Raw genomic sequence first — 17185 nt, 5'->3', positions numbered from 1 at the left:
ATTTTGTCCCATCTATTTACGCACCCATCATCTAATTCGTTAGTGGTCGATGCAGCCAATCAGAAAAACAAATACCAACACTTCCAATCCACTCCATCGGACAAAGATAACAGGAGACTGGACTCCTTCGGCCGCAAAGTGTATTCTTCTTCCACTTTGCAATTTAGATTGGTGAACTATGCGGTGCTCTTAGCAAAATATGATCACAAAAATTATGCTACGGTAATGCAATTTATTGATGATGTGTCGAAGGATAAACTACAACAGTTTAAAGCAGTGGTGTCCAGGGGCCAATTGATCTCCTGGGCAGCTCTTCAAGCCACCCTCGATGCTGTGGATGCAGCGGCCAGATCCACAGCCATGGCCGTCGTCATGCAGGAGGCCTCATGGTTTGCTTCTTCCTCCTTTTCGAAGGAGATACAGAATACGGTTGAAGATCTCCCCTTCAATGGAGATAAGCTCTTCGCCTCTACGACCAATGAAGTCCTTCACTCCATGAAGGACTCACGTGCCACACTCCGATCCTTAGGCATCCAAACACCTGCCTCAAAGAAGAGACAATATAGATATCAGCTATACCAACAACCGTGTTACCACACCTTTGTGCAACATCCACCTTTAAGACAATATGATACACAACAACGACATAGGCCCAGGAACCAACGACGTCTCCCTCCGCAAACAACAGCGACCCACCCTCCTAACCCAAATAAACAAATCTGAAGTCTTGATTGAGGTTATAGAAAACCTCGCACCATCTCCAGCGCCAACTCCAACCAACCATTTCTTTGGACACTGTTTGCATCCGTTCCTGGCCAACTGGAAAACCATCACTACAGACAGATGGGTCCTGGAAATTATCAGATTGGGTTATGCCATCCCCTTCCTTTCCTTACCTCCTACCCACCCTTCCATCCCGTCCCTCTTCAGGGACCCCTCTCACGAACAATTGCTCTGTCAGGAGGTACAACACCTCATACGTCTCGGAGTAATAGAGGAGGTACCCCCTCAACACAGAGGGAAAGGGTTTTACTCCCACTACTTCTTGACAGAAAAGAAAAACAGCGGTTGGCGCCCTATCCTCGATCTTTGACGTTTGAACAAGTTCGTCAAGAAACAGAAATTCCGGATGGTTACTCTCCCAATGATAATTCCGACACAGGAGCAAGGAGATTGGTTTTCAACCCTCGACCTCCAAGACGCATATTTCCATGTCTCTATCCACCCTGCCCATTGACGTTTTCTCAGGTTTGCTCTGGGAGCGCAACACTACCAATACAGAGTCCTTCCATTTGGCCTCTCCACCACACCACGTGTCTTCTCCAAGATGCTAGCTGTTGTAATAGCACATCTCAGGAAAAAAAGGGATCCTCATATTTCCTTACCTGGACAATTGTCTCCTCAAGTCTCCTACACAGTTAGAAGTGAACCATGCAACTCTTGCAACCCTTCACTGCTTCCGCACCTTGGGCCTGCAAATAAACAAAAATAAATCTATCTTACAATCTACCCAACAAATCGACTTCATCAGCACCCACCTCGATTCCACCACTGGTCTTGCATCTCTTCTCCAGGACAGATTCCAGACAATGGGCAACCTTATTACCCAGATACGTGCCAGCCCACAGACTACAGTCCGAGACTCCCTACAGCTATTAGGATATATGGCCGCTTGCACATTTGTGGTCGCAAATGCTCACCTGTACATGCGATGCCTTCAGGGTTGGCTAGGCATGGTATACAATCCAAACAAGCAAAAAGAAAAGGAGTACTGGTGGCACCTTAGAGACTAACCAATTTATTTGAGCATAAGCTTTCGTGAGCTACAGCTCACTTCATCGGATGCATTCAGAGGAAAATACAGTGAGGAGATTTATATATGCACAGAACATGAAAAAATGGGTGTTATCATACACACTGTAAGGAGAGTGATCACTTAAGATGAGCTATTACCAGCAGGAGAGCCGGGACGGGGGGGTTTGGGGGTGGAAGAAAACCTTTTGTAGTGATAATCAAGTTGGGCCATTTCCAGCAGTTAACAGGAATGTCTGAGGAACAGTGGGGGGGGGGAATAAACATGGGGAAATAGTTTTACTTTGTGTAATGACACATCCACTCCCAGTCTCTATTCAAGCCTAAGTTAATTGTATCCAGTTTGCAAATTAATTCCAATTCAGCAGTCTCTCGTTGGAGTCTGTTTTTGAAGTCTTTTTGTTGTAATATTGCGACCTTTAGGTCTGAGATCGAGTGACCAGAGAGATTGAAGTGTTCTCTGACTGGTTTGTGAATGTTATAATTCTTGACATCTGATTTGTGTCCATTTATTCTTTTACGTAGAGACTGTCCAGTTTGACCAATGTACATGGCAAAGGGGCATTGCTGGCACATGATGGCATATATCACATTGGTGGATGTGCAGGTGAACGAGCCTCTGATAGTGTGGCTGATGTTATTAGGCCCTGTGATGGTGTCCCCTGAATAGATATGTGGGCACAGTTGGCAACGGGCTTTGTTGCAAGGATAGGTTCCTGGGTTAGTGGTTCGGTTGTGTGGTTGCTGGTGAGTATTTGCTTCAGGTTGGGGGGCTGTCTGTAGGCAACGACTGGCCTGTCTCCCAAGATTTGTGAGGGTGATGGGTCGTCCCTCAGGATAGGTTGTAGATCCTTGATGATGCATTGGAGAGGTTTTAGTTGGGGGCTGAAGGTGATGGCTAGTGGCGTTCTGTTATTATCTTTGTTGGGCCTGTCCTGTAGTAGGTGACTTCTGGGTACTCTTCTGGCTCTGTCAAATTTGCATAGGCTAAACAAGTTACTAACTATGCCCCAGAAAGTCAAGGACTCAATTCTGTGGTGGACCTCTCCCATCAACCTCTGCATCGGGATTCCCTTCTGACAAATCCCCCTTCAATTACCATCACCACAGATGCATCCCTCACAGGATGGGGAGCACACATGGGCCACCACACCACTCAGGGTCTCTGGGCCGCTTCGGAAACCCAGCTTCACATAAATTTGCTAGAGCTCAGGGCCGTATGCAATGCCTGCCTCCATTTCATTCCCATCATCCAAAACCGCTGAAGTCGAATCATGACCAACAACATCATGTGCATGTTTTATGTCAACAGACGGAGGGGAGCCTGGTCACACTCCTTCTGCACAGAGGTGGTAAAACTTTGGAACTGGTGCCTTCAACACAACATCCATATCTCCTCCTCATACTTGCCAGGTTCTTAGAATACCACCGCAAACGAGCTCAGCCGATCGTTCCCCATAAAGCACGAGTGGGAACTCAGCAACACCATTCTTTCCAACATCTTCCAGACCTGGGATTATCCCCAACTGGATCTATTTGCACAGCAACAAACAAAAAATGCCCAACATTCTGCTCCAGAGCAGGCCTGGGGAAACACTCACAGGGAGATGCCTTTATGCTCCCATGGACCGAAACTCTTATGTATGCATTCCCACCAATGCCTTTATTGCACAGAGTAATTCAGAAGATACAAACAGACAGAGCCAACATCATTCTCATAGCCCCAGCATGGCCCAGACAACCATGGTACTCCTTTCTCCTGCGCATGTCGGTCAAGCCACCCATTCCTCTTCCCCCACTCAGCAACCTCCTATCACAACGCCGGGGACAACTATTTCACCCTGACATACATCATCTCCACCTGAGGGCCTGGCTGATCAATGGTTCTCTAATGCGGAATTAACATATTTGGACCAAGTGCTCACTGTCTTGCTACACAGCAGAACACACAACACGCATACTACCTACCTGCAAAATGGAAATGGTTCACATCTTGGTGCGCTGACAAACTTACCTCTCCAGTTTCTGCTTCATTCCCACTGATACTGGATTACCTGTTACACCTTAAAACATCTGGCCTCTCTATGAGGTCACTTAAGGTCCACCTCACGGCAATCACCGCCTTCCACCAATGTTACGGTCTTTGCCCATCCAGTCACCAAAAGTTTCCTGAAGGGTATCCAGACATTATACCCAGACGTGAAACCACCTGCTGCACCTTGGGATTTACACCTAGTCCTCAAAGCCCTGATGGATAAACCCTTTGAACCGATGGCTAACTGTTCCCTTCTCCACCTATCCATGAAGACCGCCTTCCTCATAGCAATCACATCTGCCAGACGAGTAGGAGAAATGGGGGTGCTTATGGCAGACCCTCCGTATATGACATTCTTCCGCAAAAAGGTCACATGCCTCACGCATCCAAAGTTCTTACCTAAGATACACTCTTCCTTTCACCTCAATGAGCCTATACACCTCCCAATATTTTCCCCCAAACCTCACGTTAATGCCTTTGAAACAGCAATGCACGCTCTTGATGTTCACAGAGCATTATCCTTTTACCTGGATAGAACAAAACTGTTTAGAAAAACCCCCAGACTTTTTGTCTCTACTACTCAGCGCTCAGAGGGAAATGCTATCTCTACACAGAGACTTTCCAACTGGATTGCTGATTGCATACGCCTTTGTTACCAACTCAGGCAAATGCACCCTCCTACATCGATTAGGACACACTCTACCAAAGCTGTCTCCACCTCCACGGCCTTTCTCCGTAATGTCCCACTGTCTGACACATGCAAGGCAGCTACCTGGGCATCGAACCTTACCTTCACCAATCACTATGGTCTCATCCACACTGCAGCGTCCGACACCAGAATGGGTAGAGCTGTCTTGTCAACAGCCTCCTTGTCTCATCTGAAGTCCCAAGCATCCTAAGGGATACTGCTTTTCAGTCACCTAAAGTGGAGCACCCACAGGGACATCTCTCTCTCTCTCTCTCTCTCTCTCTCTCTCGAAGAGGAGGTTATTCACCCTGTGCAGTAACTGACGTTCTTCGAGATGAGTGTCCCTGTGGATGCTCCACTACCCGCCCTCCTCCCCTCTACTTCGTAATTCGTAACGCACTCCGTTGTAGAGAAGGAACTGAGGAGCCCGGGCTGTACACGTGCTATTAAACACTGGCAGCTAGAGAGGCAGGCAGAGCGCATGCGCAGCCCTTAGGGGTACTGCTGTAGAAATCTCTGATCGAAGGCACTGGGACGTACCTTGACCTGAAGTGGAGCACACACAGGGACGCTCATCTCGAAGAACGTCTGTTACTGCACAGGGTGAGTAATCTCCTCTTACAGCATATGCTGTATGCCTTTCTTGCAGATGGCCCATCCAAGTACTGACCAGTTCACACTTAGCTTGGTTTGAAGTTTACCTTTAGGTTTCCCATAGATAGGCCCACTACAGTAGTAACTGTAAAAATCATAGGCAGTATTTGTAGTTTTTAGATGACCTACATTAAAACTCTGCATTCATTTTCCAGTGCTCTTCTTCAAACAAGGTTGGAAAACCAGAATAACAAAGCTGGATCAGATATAAACTCCTCTCAAAGAACGAATGAGCCATTCTTTCAATCTGGTAGAAATCGTGCTTTAATAATCACTGGTTCCTGGCTGGTACGTATAAAGCAGACTTTTCCCTTACTTCAATTTGGGGAATTTTCTGGGATACATAACAGGTCAAAGGCTAATAGTGCTGTAAATTGGAATCTTATGTTCCTTATCGTTAACTACTCCTTCATTCACTTGATTGCTACCGTGAAGCACCAGATGAAAGATATTTAACCTCTCTGCCTCAGTTTCCTCCATCTATAAAATGCCAAACTATAAAACTAGTCTTTGAAAATGTAATAGATAAAGCAATAAAATATCTCTCATAATCTATCAACTTTAACCATCAACGCAAAAAAGAATCTTCTGTAAAAAGAACAATCTAACGTTAGAATTATTCGTAATCAAGGGACTCTGAAAGTCTAGTGCTAAAGAAGAACCAGAAAGATGCAAAATTAGATCTTTCAAGCCCCAACGTGCTCTGAACAGACAGCAGTCATTACTTCATGGTTGAAATACAGGAGGTCCCCGGTATATGTCTCCCCCTTATCTGTTGTTTCGCATATCTGTTATTCATGAATAGGGGAACTTGTTCCGATTCACATCGGGCCCGATCCGCATATCCGTCGTTTGCAGTACTGTACTATAGGTTTCAAACAAGGTATATGCTGGAGCACCGGAGTGGGGCAAGCCCCTGTGTCTCAACGCAGCTCCCCGTCTGGAGCTCTGGAGCAGGGCAAGCCCCTGCACCCCAACCCCACTCCCCGGCAGGAGCGCCGGGAGGAGCGGGACAAGCCCCCATCCCTGCTCCCCGGCAGGAGTTCCGGGCAGAGTGGGGAAGCCCCTGACACCGATCCCTGGAAGGAGCTCCAGGCTCCCCTGTTGGGCGGAGTAGGGCAAGTCCCCGCTTCTGCTCCTCTGTTGGACATAGCAGGACAAGCCCCCATGCCCCGATCTCGCTCCCTGGCAGGAGTCCCAGGCAGAGCGGGTCAAGCCCTGCGCATCAGGGTGGTGGTGGTGCGGAGCGTGTGGAGGTACAGGGGGCACACATTTTTATGGGGACCCCCCACATTTTTCTGGGAGCCCCTGGCCAGAGCATCTATCATTTGTTTCTCTCTCTCCCCCTTCCCCCAAGGGCGCTGGAGGGGGGGAGAAGCTGCCAGATCGCTCCTACCCCTCTGCCCCCCATCATTACTTGCCCACCCTGGTGCCCACCCAAGTGTCCCCTCCTGCCTATGCCACTGGTGACATACTTAGATTTGTCATTTCAGTATTCGTGGCCCTTTTCAAGAACACAACCCCGACCCACTGTAGAGGGTATGTTTGAGAGCAAAAGTGTGAACAAAGTGTCAGAAATAAAAGGAAGCTCATATGGTACCTTGTACTGTGGGTCTAATGTTTTAAGAGTTCAGAAAACACTGAAGGACTTTCAGTAAAGAAGTGACCTGGTTGGCAATCCAAGTATTGGTGAGAATCCTATTGGCAGAATTCTATATAAACCAGAGTGGGAGGAGATAGATGAGCAAATAACAAATCTAAAACTATTCAGCTTAGAAGTGACTATTAATCCATGTATAAATCTGTGTCTCAACTGGATAACATAAATCAAAACCTAAAGGTTATACCTGATATGATGAGCTTCACTGTCTTGCTAATATTAGGCTTCAGAGGGAGCTCAGAATTTTTAGTAACTTCACCAGTACAAATCAGTGCATTTGATGATGACAGCTTGGTGTTCCGGGTGATCACATTTTCCATTCTCCCCCTGCCCCCCGCAAAAAAAAAACAACTTTATACCACAGAAACTAATATTATTCTTCAAAATGAATTAGCTGAAGATAGAAAAAGGATTTTTTCCATTAGTTTCTGCAAGAAGTATTACAATATAAGAAGTTGTACCAAAACCTACCACGTTCACTGTCCCCTTTTTCTTCAGAGAAGTTTTATTCGGGTGCTATTACAAAAGTGCACACAATGTAGTTGAGAATCAAGGTATTTCAGACTTTAAAAATGTTATGAGAGCAGTCCTTAGAACACTCTATCTTTAAATAGCGAAGAAAGGACAATAATTACTTTCTCTTTGATTATCCAGAATGAAATCCTTTTAGAGAAGAAGAAGAAGAAGAAGAAGAAACTTCTAAAACTGAAATTTCCCAGAACGGCGGAAGAGAGAGAAAAGCAAAGTCGGAGTAAAAGGAGAGCTGATGTTAACAAAGAACAGCAACAAAGAAACTTTGTAGACTTGGCATGCGAGTGCAGTGCTGTGATCTGCTGCCGCGTAACTCCCAAACAGAAGGCCATGGTGGTGGAGCTGGTGAAGAAATATAAGAAAGCTATAACTTTGGCTATTGGGGATGGTGCCAATGATGTAAACATGATCAAAAGTAAGTCATCTATAAAACTTCACTGGCTATTTGTTTTTTGTTTTTGCTTTTGAAGGTCTTGCATCACTTTATTAGAAAGTGCTATTTTCCCCAAGTTCAGGCAGTCTTTTTAATAATTGAAGTAGCTGTTTAGATACATAAAGAATAATTTGGGTCCAGAGAAATTTACAGTAGAGAATGGGAATTGTTAAATGATTGTATAAGCTGGAGTGTTACTGTGCATCTTTATTTGTTGAATAATATATCTTGTTTTAATAAAACCCTTGCTTATTCAATGTGGTGCTCTTTCTTTTTGTTTTTTTATTTAATGTAGCTGCTCATATTGGTGTTGGAATTAGTGGACAAGAAGGCATGCAAGCAGTCATGTCGAGTGACTATTCTTTTGGACAATTCAGATACCTGCAAAGATTACTATTAGTTCATGGCCGATGGTCCTATATAAGGATGTGCAAGTTCCTACGCTATTTCTTCTACAAAAACTTTGCATTTACACTAGTACACTTCTGGTACTCATTCTTCAATGGCTATTCTGCCCAGGTAAGAGAAGTGCTTTTCTAACATGAGCTAGATAAACTTACTTTTTGCCAAAACAAAATAATGGAGACCAACTTATTAAGTGATGACGTAATTTAAGTGAACAGCATTAAAGGAAGCAGCCTTTGCAGGTTCATGTTAGAGCCTTTTGTATCACTGTGATGGAATTCATACTTACTCTATTACTCATGCCTTGGAAAGATGTTAACCTCCAGCTATAGTGCTATTGGTATCTTAATCTTCGCTAATTTAACTTTTTTCTGATCAATGTAGTTTATCATGTGTGCAGAAAAAAATAAGGATATAGTAAATAATAAGAATTCCATGTACACTTGGCTGTTACAACATAAAACTGGAAATCAATAGCATGACTGAACCATGAACATTGTTTCTCTCCCACCACGTCATCTGGTAATCTCAGTCTCTCAGTTTAGTTATTTGTGAAATACCACATCCCTTCTATCCTCTTCAAAAGGCCCGGAAGGGTCAACTAGCTGCAGCACAACTTGGGCTTTGCAAGTTTTATCTAATAAGATATTTTTGTCCCAGACTTTAGAGAATTTTGGGTCTATTTTTCTAAACAATAAATAGCTTGGGAATGCATGTTAGTAGCCAGAACTGTTGAAAAAGCTATTACTGTGGAAAAAAAGGTTACTCACCTTTGTAACTGTTGTTCTGCGAGATGTGTTGCTCATATCCATTCCAATTAGGTGTGCGCGCACACCACGTGCACAGCCATTAGAAAGATTTTCCCCTAGCAGCATCCGTCAGGTCAGCTGTGGAGTCCCCTAGAGTGGCATCTCCATGGTGCTCAACATATGACCCTGCTGACCCAGTGCTCCCTCAGTTCCTTCCTGCCGGTTACTCCAACAGAGGGGAAAGGGGGCAGGTTTGGAATATATATGAGCAACACATCTCAAAGAACAACAGTTACAAAGGTGAGTATCCATTTTTTCTCCTTCGAGTGCTTGCTCATATCCATTCCAATTAGGTGACTCCCAAGCTTTACCTAGTTGGTGGGGTCAGAGTTAAGGAATGTTGATTGTAGCACTGCTCTACCGAAAGCCATGCTGGATGATGGTGTAATGCAAGGCAAAGGTATGCACCGAGGACCAAGTCACTACCCTGCATACTGGACCAGGAACGCCGCTGATGAGGCCTGGGCCCTAGTGGAGTGCGCGGTAAGAGCTAGGGTCGGCACCCTGGCCTGCTCATAGCAAGTGTGAATGAAGGACGTGATCCAGGAGGATATTCCTTGAGAGGAGACCAGGAGGCCTTTCATCCAGTCCACCACCACAACGAATAGCTGGGTCGATTTCCTGAATGGCTTAGTGCGCTCTATGTAGGAAACTAGGGCTCTATGGACATCAAGGGAATGCAGCATGAGGTTTCGGGTGAAAGACAGGCAGGAAAATGTCCTGGCTAGTGTGAAAGGCCAACACCACCTTGGGGAGAAAGGCTGGGTGCAGTCTGCATTGAACCTTATCCCTGTGGAAGACCGTGTAAGGCGGTTCTGAGGTGAGGGCCTTCAGCTCGGAGAGACATCTTGCTGACGTAATGGCGACCAGGAAAGCTGTCTTCCAGGAAAGATACAGGAGGGAGCATGTGGCCAGCGGTTCGAACAGGGGCCCCATTAGCCTTGAAAGGATCAGGTTAAGGTCCCTTGTAGGGATAGGCTGCCAGATCTGAGGATAGAGACAATCTTGAGAAAGTGACCAACCATTAGGTTGGCAAAGACAGAGTGGCCAGACGCGCCCGGGTGGAAGGCTGAGATGGCAGCAAGGTGAATCCTCATGGAGGAAGCCGCCAGGCCTTGTTTCAGGTGCAAGAGGTACTCCAAAATGAGGGGCACCAGCACTTGGAGCAGGGGGTGTGCGGCTCTGGTCACACCAATATGAAAACCTTTTCCACTTTGCCAGGTACGTGGCTTCCTGCTGCCCAGCAGGACCTTTCTTGCTGGGTCCAAACACAGAAGCTCCGTGGGGTTCAGCCATGCAGCTTCCAAGCCATGAGGTGGAGGGACCATAGGTCAGGATGACAGAGGCGACTGAGGTCCTGAGTTAGCAGGTCGGGGAGAAGAGGCAACATGACTGGATCATCCACCGACAACTCTAGCAGCGTGGTGTACCAGTGCTGGCAAGGCCACACTGGAGCTACCAGAATCACTCTCGCCCCGTCACTGCGGATCTTGAGCAGGATCTTGTGCACAAGAGGGAACAGAGGAACGGCATAGAGCAGGCGACCAGACCAAGGAAGCAGGAATGCATCTGTGAGGGAGCCTGGGCTGCGACCCTGGAAGGAACAGAACGCTGGCACTTCCTGTTGCTGTGGCAAACAGGTCGACCTGGGGAAACCCCCACCTTTGGAAGATGGGGTGGACTACATCTGGTCAGAGAGACCACTTCTGTGAGTGGAAGGACCTGCTGAGGCGGTCCGCCAGCATATTCTGGATCCTAGGAAGAAAGGATGTGACCAGGTGAATGGAGCGGGCTATGCAGAATTCCCACAGCCGAATGGCTTCCTGGCAGAGAGGGGACGAAAGGGCCCCCCCTTGCTTGTTGATGTAGAACATGGCCATGGTGTTGTCTGTGAAAACCACCACACAGCAACCTTGCAGTTGTGCCTGAAAGGTTTGGCAAGCAAGGCGTATCGCCATCAGCTCCCTGATGTTGATATGGAGGGAGAGCTCGGCCTGAGACCACAGGCCCTGAGTCTGAAGGTTCCCCAGATGTGCTCCCCACCCCGTAGCTGACGCGTCCATGACCAGGGACAAGGAAGGATGGGGGCTGTGGAAGGGGACTCCCCCTGCACACCACTCGGGGGTCGAACCACCAGTGGAGGGAGGTGAGGACCTGCTCCAAGACACTGATCACCTAGTTCAGGTTGTTGCACCCTGGGCTGTAGACTGAGGTGAGCCACACTTGTAACAGCTGGAACCAGATCCTGGAGTGCCAGGTCATGTATGTACAGGAAGCCATGTGGCCGAGGAGACTCGGGCATCCCCTTGCTGTTGAAGTCGGGAATCACCGAAGGCCTTGAATGTTGCCCGTGATAGCTTGGAAATGGGAGTTTGGTAGGAGGGCCTGCGCCTGAACGGAGTCCAGCACTGCCCTGATGAATTTGATCCTCTGGGTCAGTTCTAGGGTCGACTTCGCTACGTTGAGGAAGGGACCCAGCCGTTCGAATGTAAACCTGACGAGGGGAGGTTGGCCTGCACCTGCTCTCTGGTGCGGCCCCGAAGCAACCAGCCATGAAGGTAGGGATACACTTGCACCCACCGTCAACAGAGGAAGGCAGCCACGACTGACATACACTTGGTGAACACTCAGGGGGCTGTGGAAAGGTCGAATGGGAGGGCCGTAAACTGGTAATATTCGTGGTTGACCACAAAGCGCAGGAAACGCCTGTGTGCTGGATGAATCGCTATGTGGAAATACGTATCCTTCATGTCGAGGGCGGCATACCAGTCTCCAGGATCCAGTGAAGGGATAATGGTGCCCAGGGAGACCATGCGGAACTTCAGCTTTACCACGAATGTGTTGAGCCCGCGCAGGTCCAGAATGGGCTGGAAGCCCCCTTTGGCCTTGGGGATTAGGAAATATCGGGAGTAGAACCCTTTGCCCCTTAGTTCCCCTGGAACCTCCTCTTCCATCCCCAAGGCGAGGAGCGCCTGAACCTCCTGAATAAGGAGTTGCTCGTGAGAGGGGTCCCTGAAGAGGGATGGGGAAGGGTGGTCGGGGGAGTGGGTAGGAGCAGAACTGGAGTGAGTATCTCACCTCCACCATGTGAAGGACCCAGCGGTTCGAGCCCCAGCAGGCGCAAAAAGCACTCCTACCCCCCTCGGACGAGGCAGGACTTTTATATGCGGTGGGGGCAGAATGGCAGGAAAGAGCCTTCCAATCCCCCATTTGGGCAAGGCCAAGGCCTGACCAAACCATCGTCAGTTTCGAAGCAGGCCTTTTGAAGTGACATCCGAGGACAGCGTACCAGACTTACCCCTGGATCCTTCCCCACCCTTTTTATCAGCATTGCTACTTAGACATATATATGCCTGGGGACAGTGAGGTAAAATTTAAGTAATTTTCCATCCTGAGTTGTCACCTAAAATAAGTAAAATTTCTTTTGAATTTCGCATAAATCATACAGTCGAAAGCACAAATAGAAGACTATTATTTGCACTAATTTATGTTCTTCTTCCAGAGATGTCCCTGTGGGTGCTCCACTCTAGGTGTTGGTGTGTCCCTGCACCTTCGTGCAGAGATTTTTACAGCAGTACTCGCACTGGTCACGCACACGCAGAGCCTGCCCCCCCCGCTCTGAGTGTACATATGCGTGACCCGTCTCCTCAGTTCCTTCTCTACCATCCCCGGCCTGAGACGGAGCTCAGCAGATTCGTTACAGACTTTCTCTCCCTTTGTTACAATTACGTTTCTAGTTAGTTAGTTTGTTACCAGTAGTTACTTAGTTACCATTTCCTATCTTTTTTTCTTTAAAAAAAAACAAAAAACAAAAAAAAACCCCAAACAAACAAAAAAAACCCTTTTTCTTTGTTCCTTTCAGTGGCAGCTGCTTCCAACATGCCTGGTTCTCCAGGCTTTAAGCGCTGCTCTACCTGCAAGGATGCCATCCCTCTGTCAGATGGCTATGCAAAGTGCATAAAATTTTTGGGGGAGTCCCACATCCCCCAAAAATGTGCCCATTGCAGCAAACTTAAATCTAGGGCATGGAAGGACAGGGAGCTGAAACTAAAACTGCTCCTCCTTCAAAAATACTTAGGGTCAGCTTCAGACCCGGGCACTGACTCTGGCTCCACTGCACGCCACAGCCCCCCCCCGCAAAGAGAGACAAGAAAACTTTTTTTTTTTAAAAGGGGGGGCACCTTCTCTCACCCGCAAAGGGAACTTCGCGGGAGAAAACTTCCTCAGGCAGGTCTACACCTTCCTCCCGCCGCTTCCCCGGCTCAGCACTTCTGACACGCCAGGCTCCTCCGGCGCCAGGTGAAACCTGCCTGCGACAACACCACAAAGCTCCGGTTCAAGGGTTCAGGCTTCCAGTTGCCTGCCTCTCATATGGCACTGTTCGGCACCGCGACGGAAGCAGTGCTGACGCATGCTGACATGTCTGACACCCCCACAGGCTGTTGTTGCTTTCCCAGCACCGGCACCGACACCCGCTGAGCTGGCCGGCAGTGAAACAATGCTTGGGACACCGGTGAAGAGAAATTTTTCTTCACAGCAGATTCCTCTTGCGCAGCCCTCACCTCGCAGAGGAGCTCCAGCACTGCAGTTTACAGAGTGAATTTACAGACCTGCTGGTATCACCTATCCTGCAGTCACCTCTACTCAATGCCTACTTCTCTCCAAATGCTCAGTCAGAGTCCAGACAGCCTTCCTCCAGTGATGAGGAAGCTGGACTGCAGGGGGAATTTTCACCATATCAAATCTCCCATCCTCAGACCCCAATCAATAGAGGTAATAGAAAAATTATCTCATCCTACTCTCAGGCTCCTGCCCCATGGTGTGTAAATTCCTGGATAGCACCACCTATGCCCTTCCCCACCACAGTGGCAATATTGGGCCCCATGGGCATCTTATCCTCGAGACCACACTCGCTATGTTACCTCTACCAGCCACGACACCTGTCCGGCACTGCCAGCTGACGAACCTGCCACTGACGTAAGACATCAGGCAGCACCATCACAACTGCAGGATCAGTCACAACCTGCCTCAAACCCAGTAGACCCAGTTGTTATGCCTGATGAAGCCTCACTTCCTCCTCCCCCCCACAACTTCGGATGATTTCTCAAAATTTAAAGACCTTTTGAAAAGAGTTGCCAGTGAGTTAAGAATTAACTTGGAGGAGGTTCCTGAACAGCAACATGAGTTAACGGACATCCTGCAGCCCTCTTCTTCTTCCAGGATTGCCTTACCGATCAACACAGCCCTTTTGGAACCTGCTAAGGCCATCTGGCAGACCCCTGCTGCAAGCCTACCTACCTGTAAATGAGCGGACCGCAAGTACTTCATCCCTTCCAAGCGCTCTGAATTCCTTTTCACTCATCCAGCACCAAACTCACTGTGAGTAGATGCAGTCAACCCAAAGACAAAACACCAATTTCCCCACTCCACCCCATCCAACAAGGACAGTAAGCGATTAGATCTGCTTGGACGTAAAGTATACGCATCTTCCACATTACAATTTCGCATTGCTAATTATACTGCCGTTCTGGCAAAAATATGACCACAAAAATTACAACAAATTCATGGACTTTATTGATGACATTCTGGAAGAAAAGAAACAACAATTCACAGTTCTAGTTTCCAAGGGACAAATCATCTCATGTACCACTCTTCAAGCAGCCCTCAATGCAGCCAACACTGCAGCAAGATACACTGCTCCAGCAATGGTCATGCGCCAAGGTTCCTGGCTATCCTCCTCTTCCTTTCCTTGAGAGGTCCAGAATACCATTGAAGATCTTCCCTTCGACGGCAACAAACCCTACCAGCATCCACACTACCCTGCATAGACCCAGCAATTCCATAGATTACATGAGCAACAACAACGCTAGAGACCCAGATACCAGCATCACCGTCCCAATTCCTCGGTGTCTCAACCCCCTCCAACTAATAAGCAGATTTGAAGCCTTGGTTGAGGGTTTAGAAAACAATGTTCCCACTTCAGCGCTTACACCACATGTCCCTATTTTTGGACACCATCTGTGACCATTCTCCCATCAAAGGCAGAACGTTACCACCGACAAGTGGGTTATAGAGATAGTCACAACTGGCTATTCGATACCTTTCCTACCCTTGCTTCCTACCCACTCCCCCACCCACCCCGTGCCTCTTCAGGGACCCCTCTCACGAGCAACTGCTCATCCAAGAAGTACAATCTCTCCTTCTATTGGGAGCAGTGGAACTTGTGCCCGAACGACACAGAGGGAAGGGGTTTTATTCTCATTATTTCTTAACAGAAAAGAAAACAGGGGGATGGCAACCGATCTTCTACCTCAGGCGGCTTAAGAAATTTATCAAAAAGCAAAAGTTCAAAATGGCTACCCACACCACCATAATCCCAGCGCTGGAGCAGGGCGACTGGTTTTCAGCCCTTGACCTACAGGATGCCTATTTTCATGTGACTATACATCCGGCCCACAGACGTTTCCTTTGTTTTACAGCTCGACACATTTTCAGTACAGGATGCTACCCTTCGGCCTATCCACCGCCCTCCGTGTTTTTTCCAAGATCCTAGCCATAGTCGCTGCCTACCTCAGGAAACAAGGAGTCATAATTTTTCCTTACCTTGACAATTGTCTCCTCAAAACTTCAATGTTCGACGAAGAGCTTCGATTCACGCAGCTCACTGTCGATTGTTTTCCTATCCCTCGGCTTACAAATAAAAACAAATCCACATTATCTCCTACCCAGCACCTGGAGTTCATAGGAGCATACCTCGATTCCCGGACGGGAATAGCATCTCTCCCACCCGATCGCTTCAACACCATAAAATTATTGGCAACGAAACTCCACAACGGTCTTCAGGTCACTGCTCGAGACTGTCTACAACTATTAGGTCACATGGCCTCGTGCACTTTCATGGTCCAAAACACACGACTATACATGAGGTGCTTCCAAGCTCAGTTGGTCATGGTTTACAGACCGAATATGCATGCTCTAAACAAGCCTCTATCCATATCTTTCAGAGTCAAAGACTCTCTCCTATGGTGGACAGTTCCCTCCAACCTCTGATCTGGAGTCCCCTTTCTTCAGGATGCTCCATCCCTCATAATGACTAGTGATGCATCCCTCACAGGGTGGGGTGTACACATGTCCCACCACAGAGCCCAGGGGCTATGGTCTTCAACCGAATCCTCCCTGCACATAAACATCCTAGAACTTTGAGCCATATGCAATGCCTGCCATCATTTCCTCCCATTAATCCGGAACCACATGTACGGATAATGACAGACAACATCGTCTGCATGTTCTGTGTAAACAGGCAGGGAGCGGCTTGCTCTCACTTGCTTTGCACAGAAGCCATGAAGCTCTGGAATTGGTGCCTTGCGAACAACATTCGGATATCAGCTGCCTATCTTCCCGGAACTATGAATACCACAGCAAACGAATTAAGCAGACACTTTCCCTGGGATCACGAATGGGAGATAAATGAGACGATCATCCACAACATATTCCGCATATGGGGCTACCCAACCATAGACCTTTTCGCAACTGCGAAGAACACAAAATGTTCTGAATTTTGCTCCAGAGCAGGACTGGGAAACATTCCTAGGGAGATGCATTCATGTTCCCATGGCACCAGGACTTGCTATATGCTTTTCCTCCGATACCAGTTCTCCGCAGAGTTCTAACAAAGATACAGATAGATCGTACCACAGTAATTCTGATTGCCCCGTCATGGCCCAGACAACAGTGGTTTCCGTTCCTCACCAAAATATCAATCCGCCCACCAATCCCGTTGTCCCAACTCCGAACCTCCTATCGCAGCGACATGGACAATTTCTTCACCCCAACCTGTGCATGCTTCACCTCAAAGCTTGGTTCCTACATGGTTCTCCCAGAATGAACTAGCATGCTCTGAGCAGGTTCAATGAGTGCTCCTACACAGCAGAACACAATCTACTCGCATCACCTACCTCCGTAAGTGGAAGCGATTCACACACTGATGCTCACCTAAACAACTTCTTCTAACTTCTGCACCTCTTCCAATCATACTTGACTACCTATTAGACCTCAAGCAATCGGGCCTATCTTTCAGCTCCATCAAAGTCCACTTAGCTGCTATTACAACTTTTCATGACGAGATCGACTATACCTCTATTTTTGATCATCCAGTCAC

General features: G+C 47.7%; 1 protein-coding gene across 2 annotated transcripts in view; it reads left to right on the top strand.

Moving 5' to 3' along the window:
* The window catches only part of ATP8B1 (ATPase phospholipid transporting 8B1), a 135597-nt gene that overhangs the window by 103526 nt on the left and 14886 nt on the right, over positions 1 to 17185 (top strand). For both annotated transcript variants that reach the window (XM_037902581.2, XM_037902580.2), the window contains 3 exons: positions 5345 to 5477; positions 7504 to 7795; positions 8109 to 8332. In XM_037902581.2, coding sequence (XP_037758509.1) covers positions 5345 to 5477; positions 7504 to 7795; positions 8109 to 8332 — 649 coding nt within the window. The remainder of the gene's footprint in view (positions 1 to 5344; positions 5478 to 7503; positions 7796 to 8108; positions 8333 to 17185) is intronic.

This window comes from Chelonia mydas, chromosome 5 (assembly GCF_015237465.2).
Source record: "Chelonia mydas isolate rCheMyd1 chromosome 5, rCheMyd1.pri.v2, whole genome shotgun sequence".
Classification (NCBI taxonomy): domain Eukaryota; kingdom Metazoa; phylum Chordata; order Testudines; family Cheloniidae; genus Chelonia; species Chelonia mydas.
The sequence above is the reverse complement of the archived record's forward strand: the minus strand, read 5'-3'. Positions and strand labels throughout refer to the sequence as shown.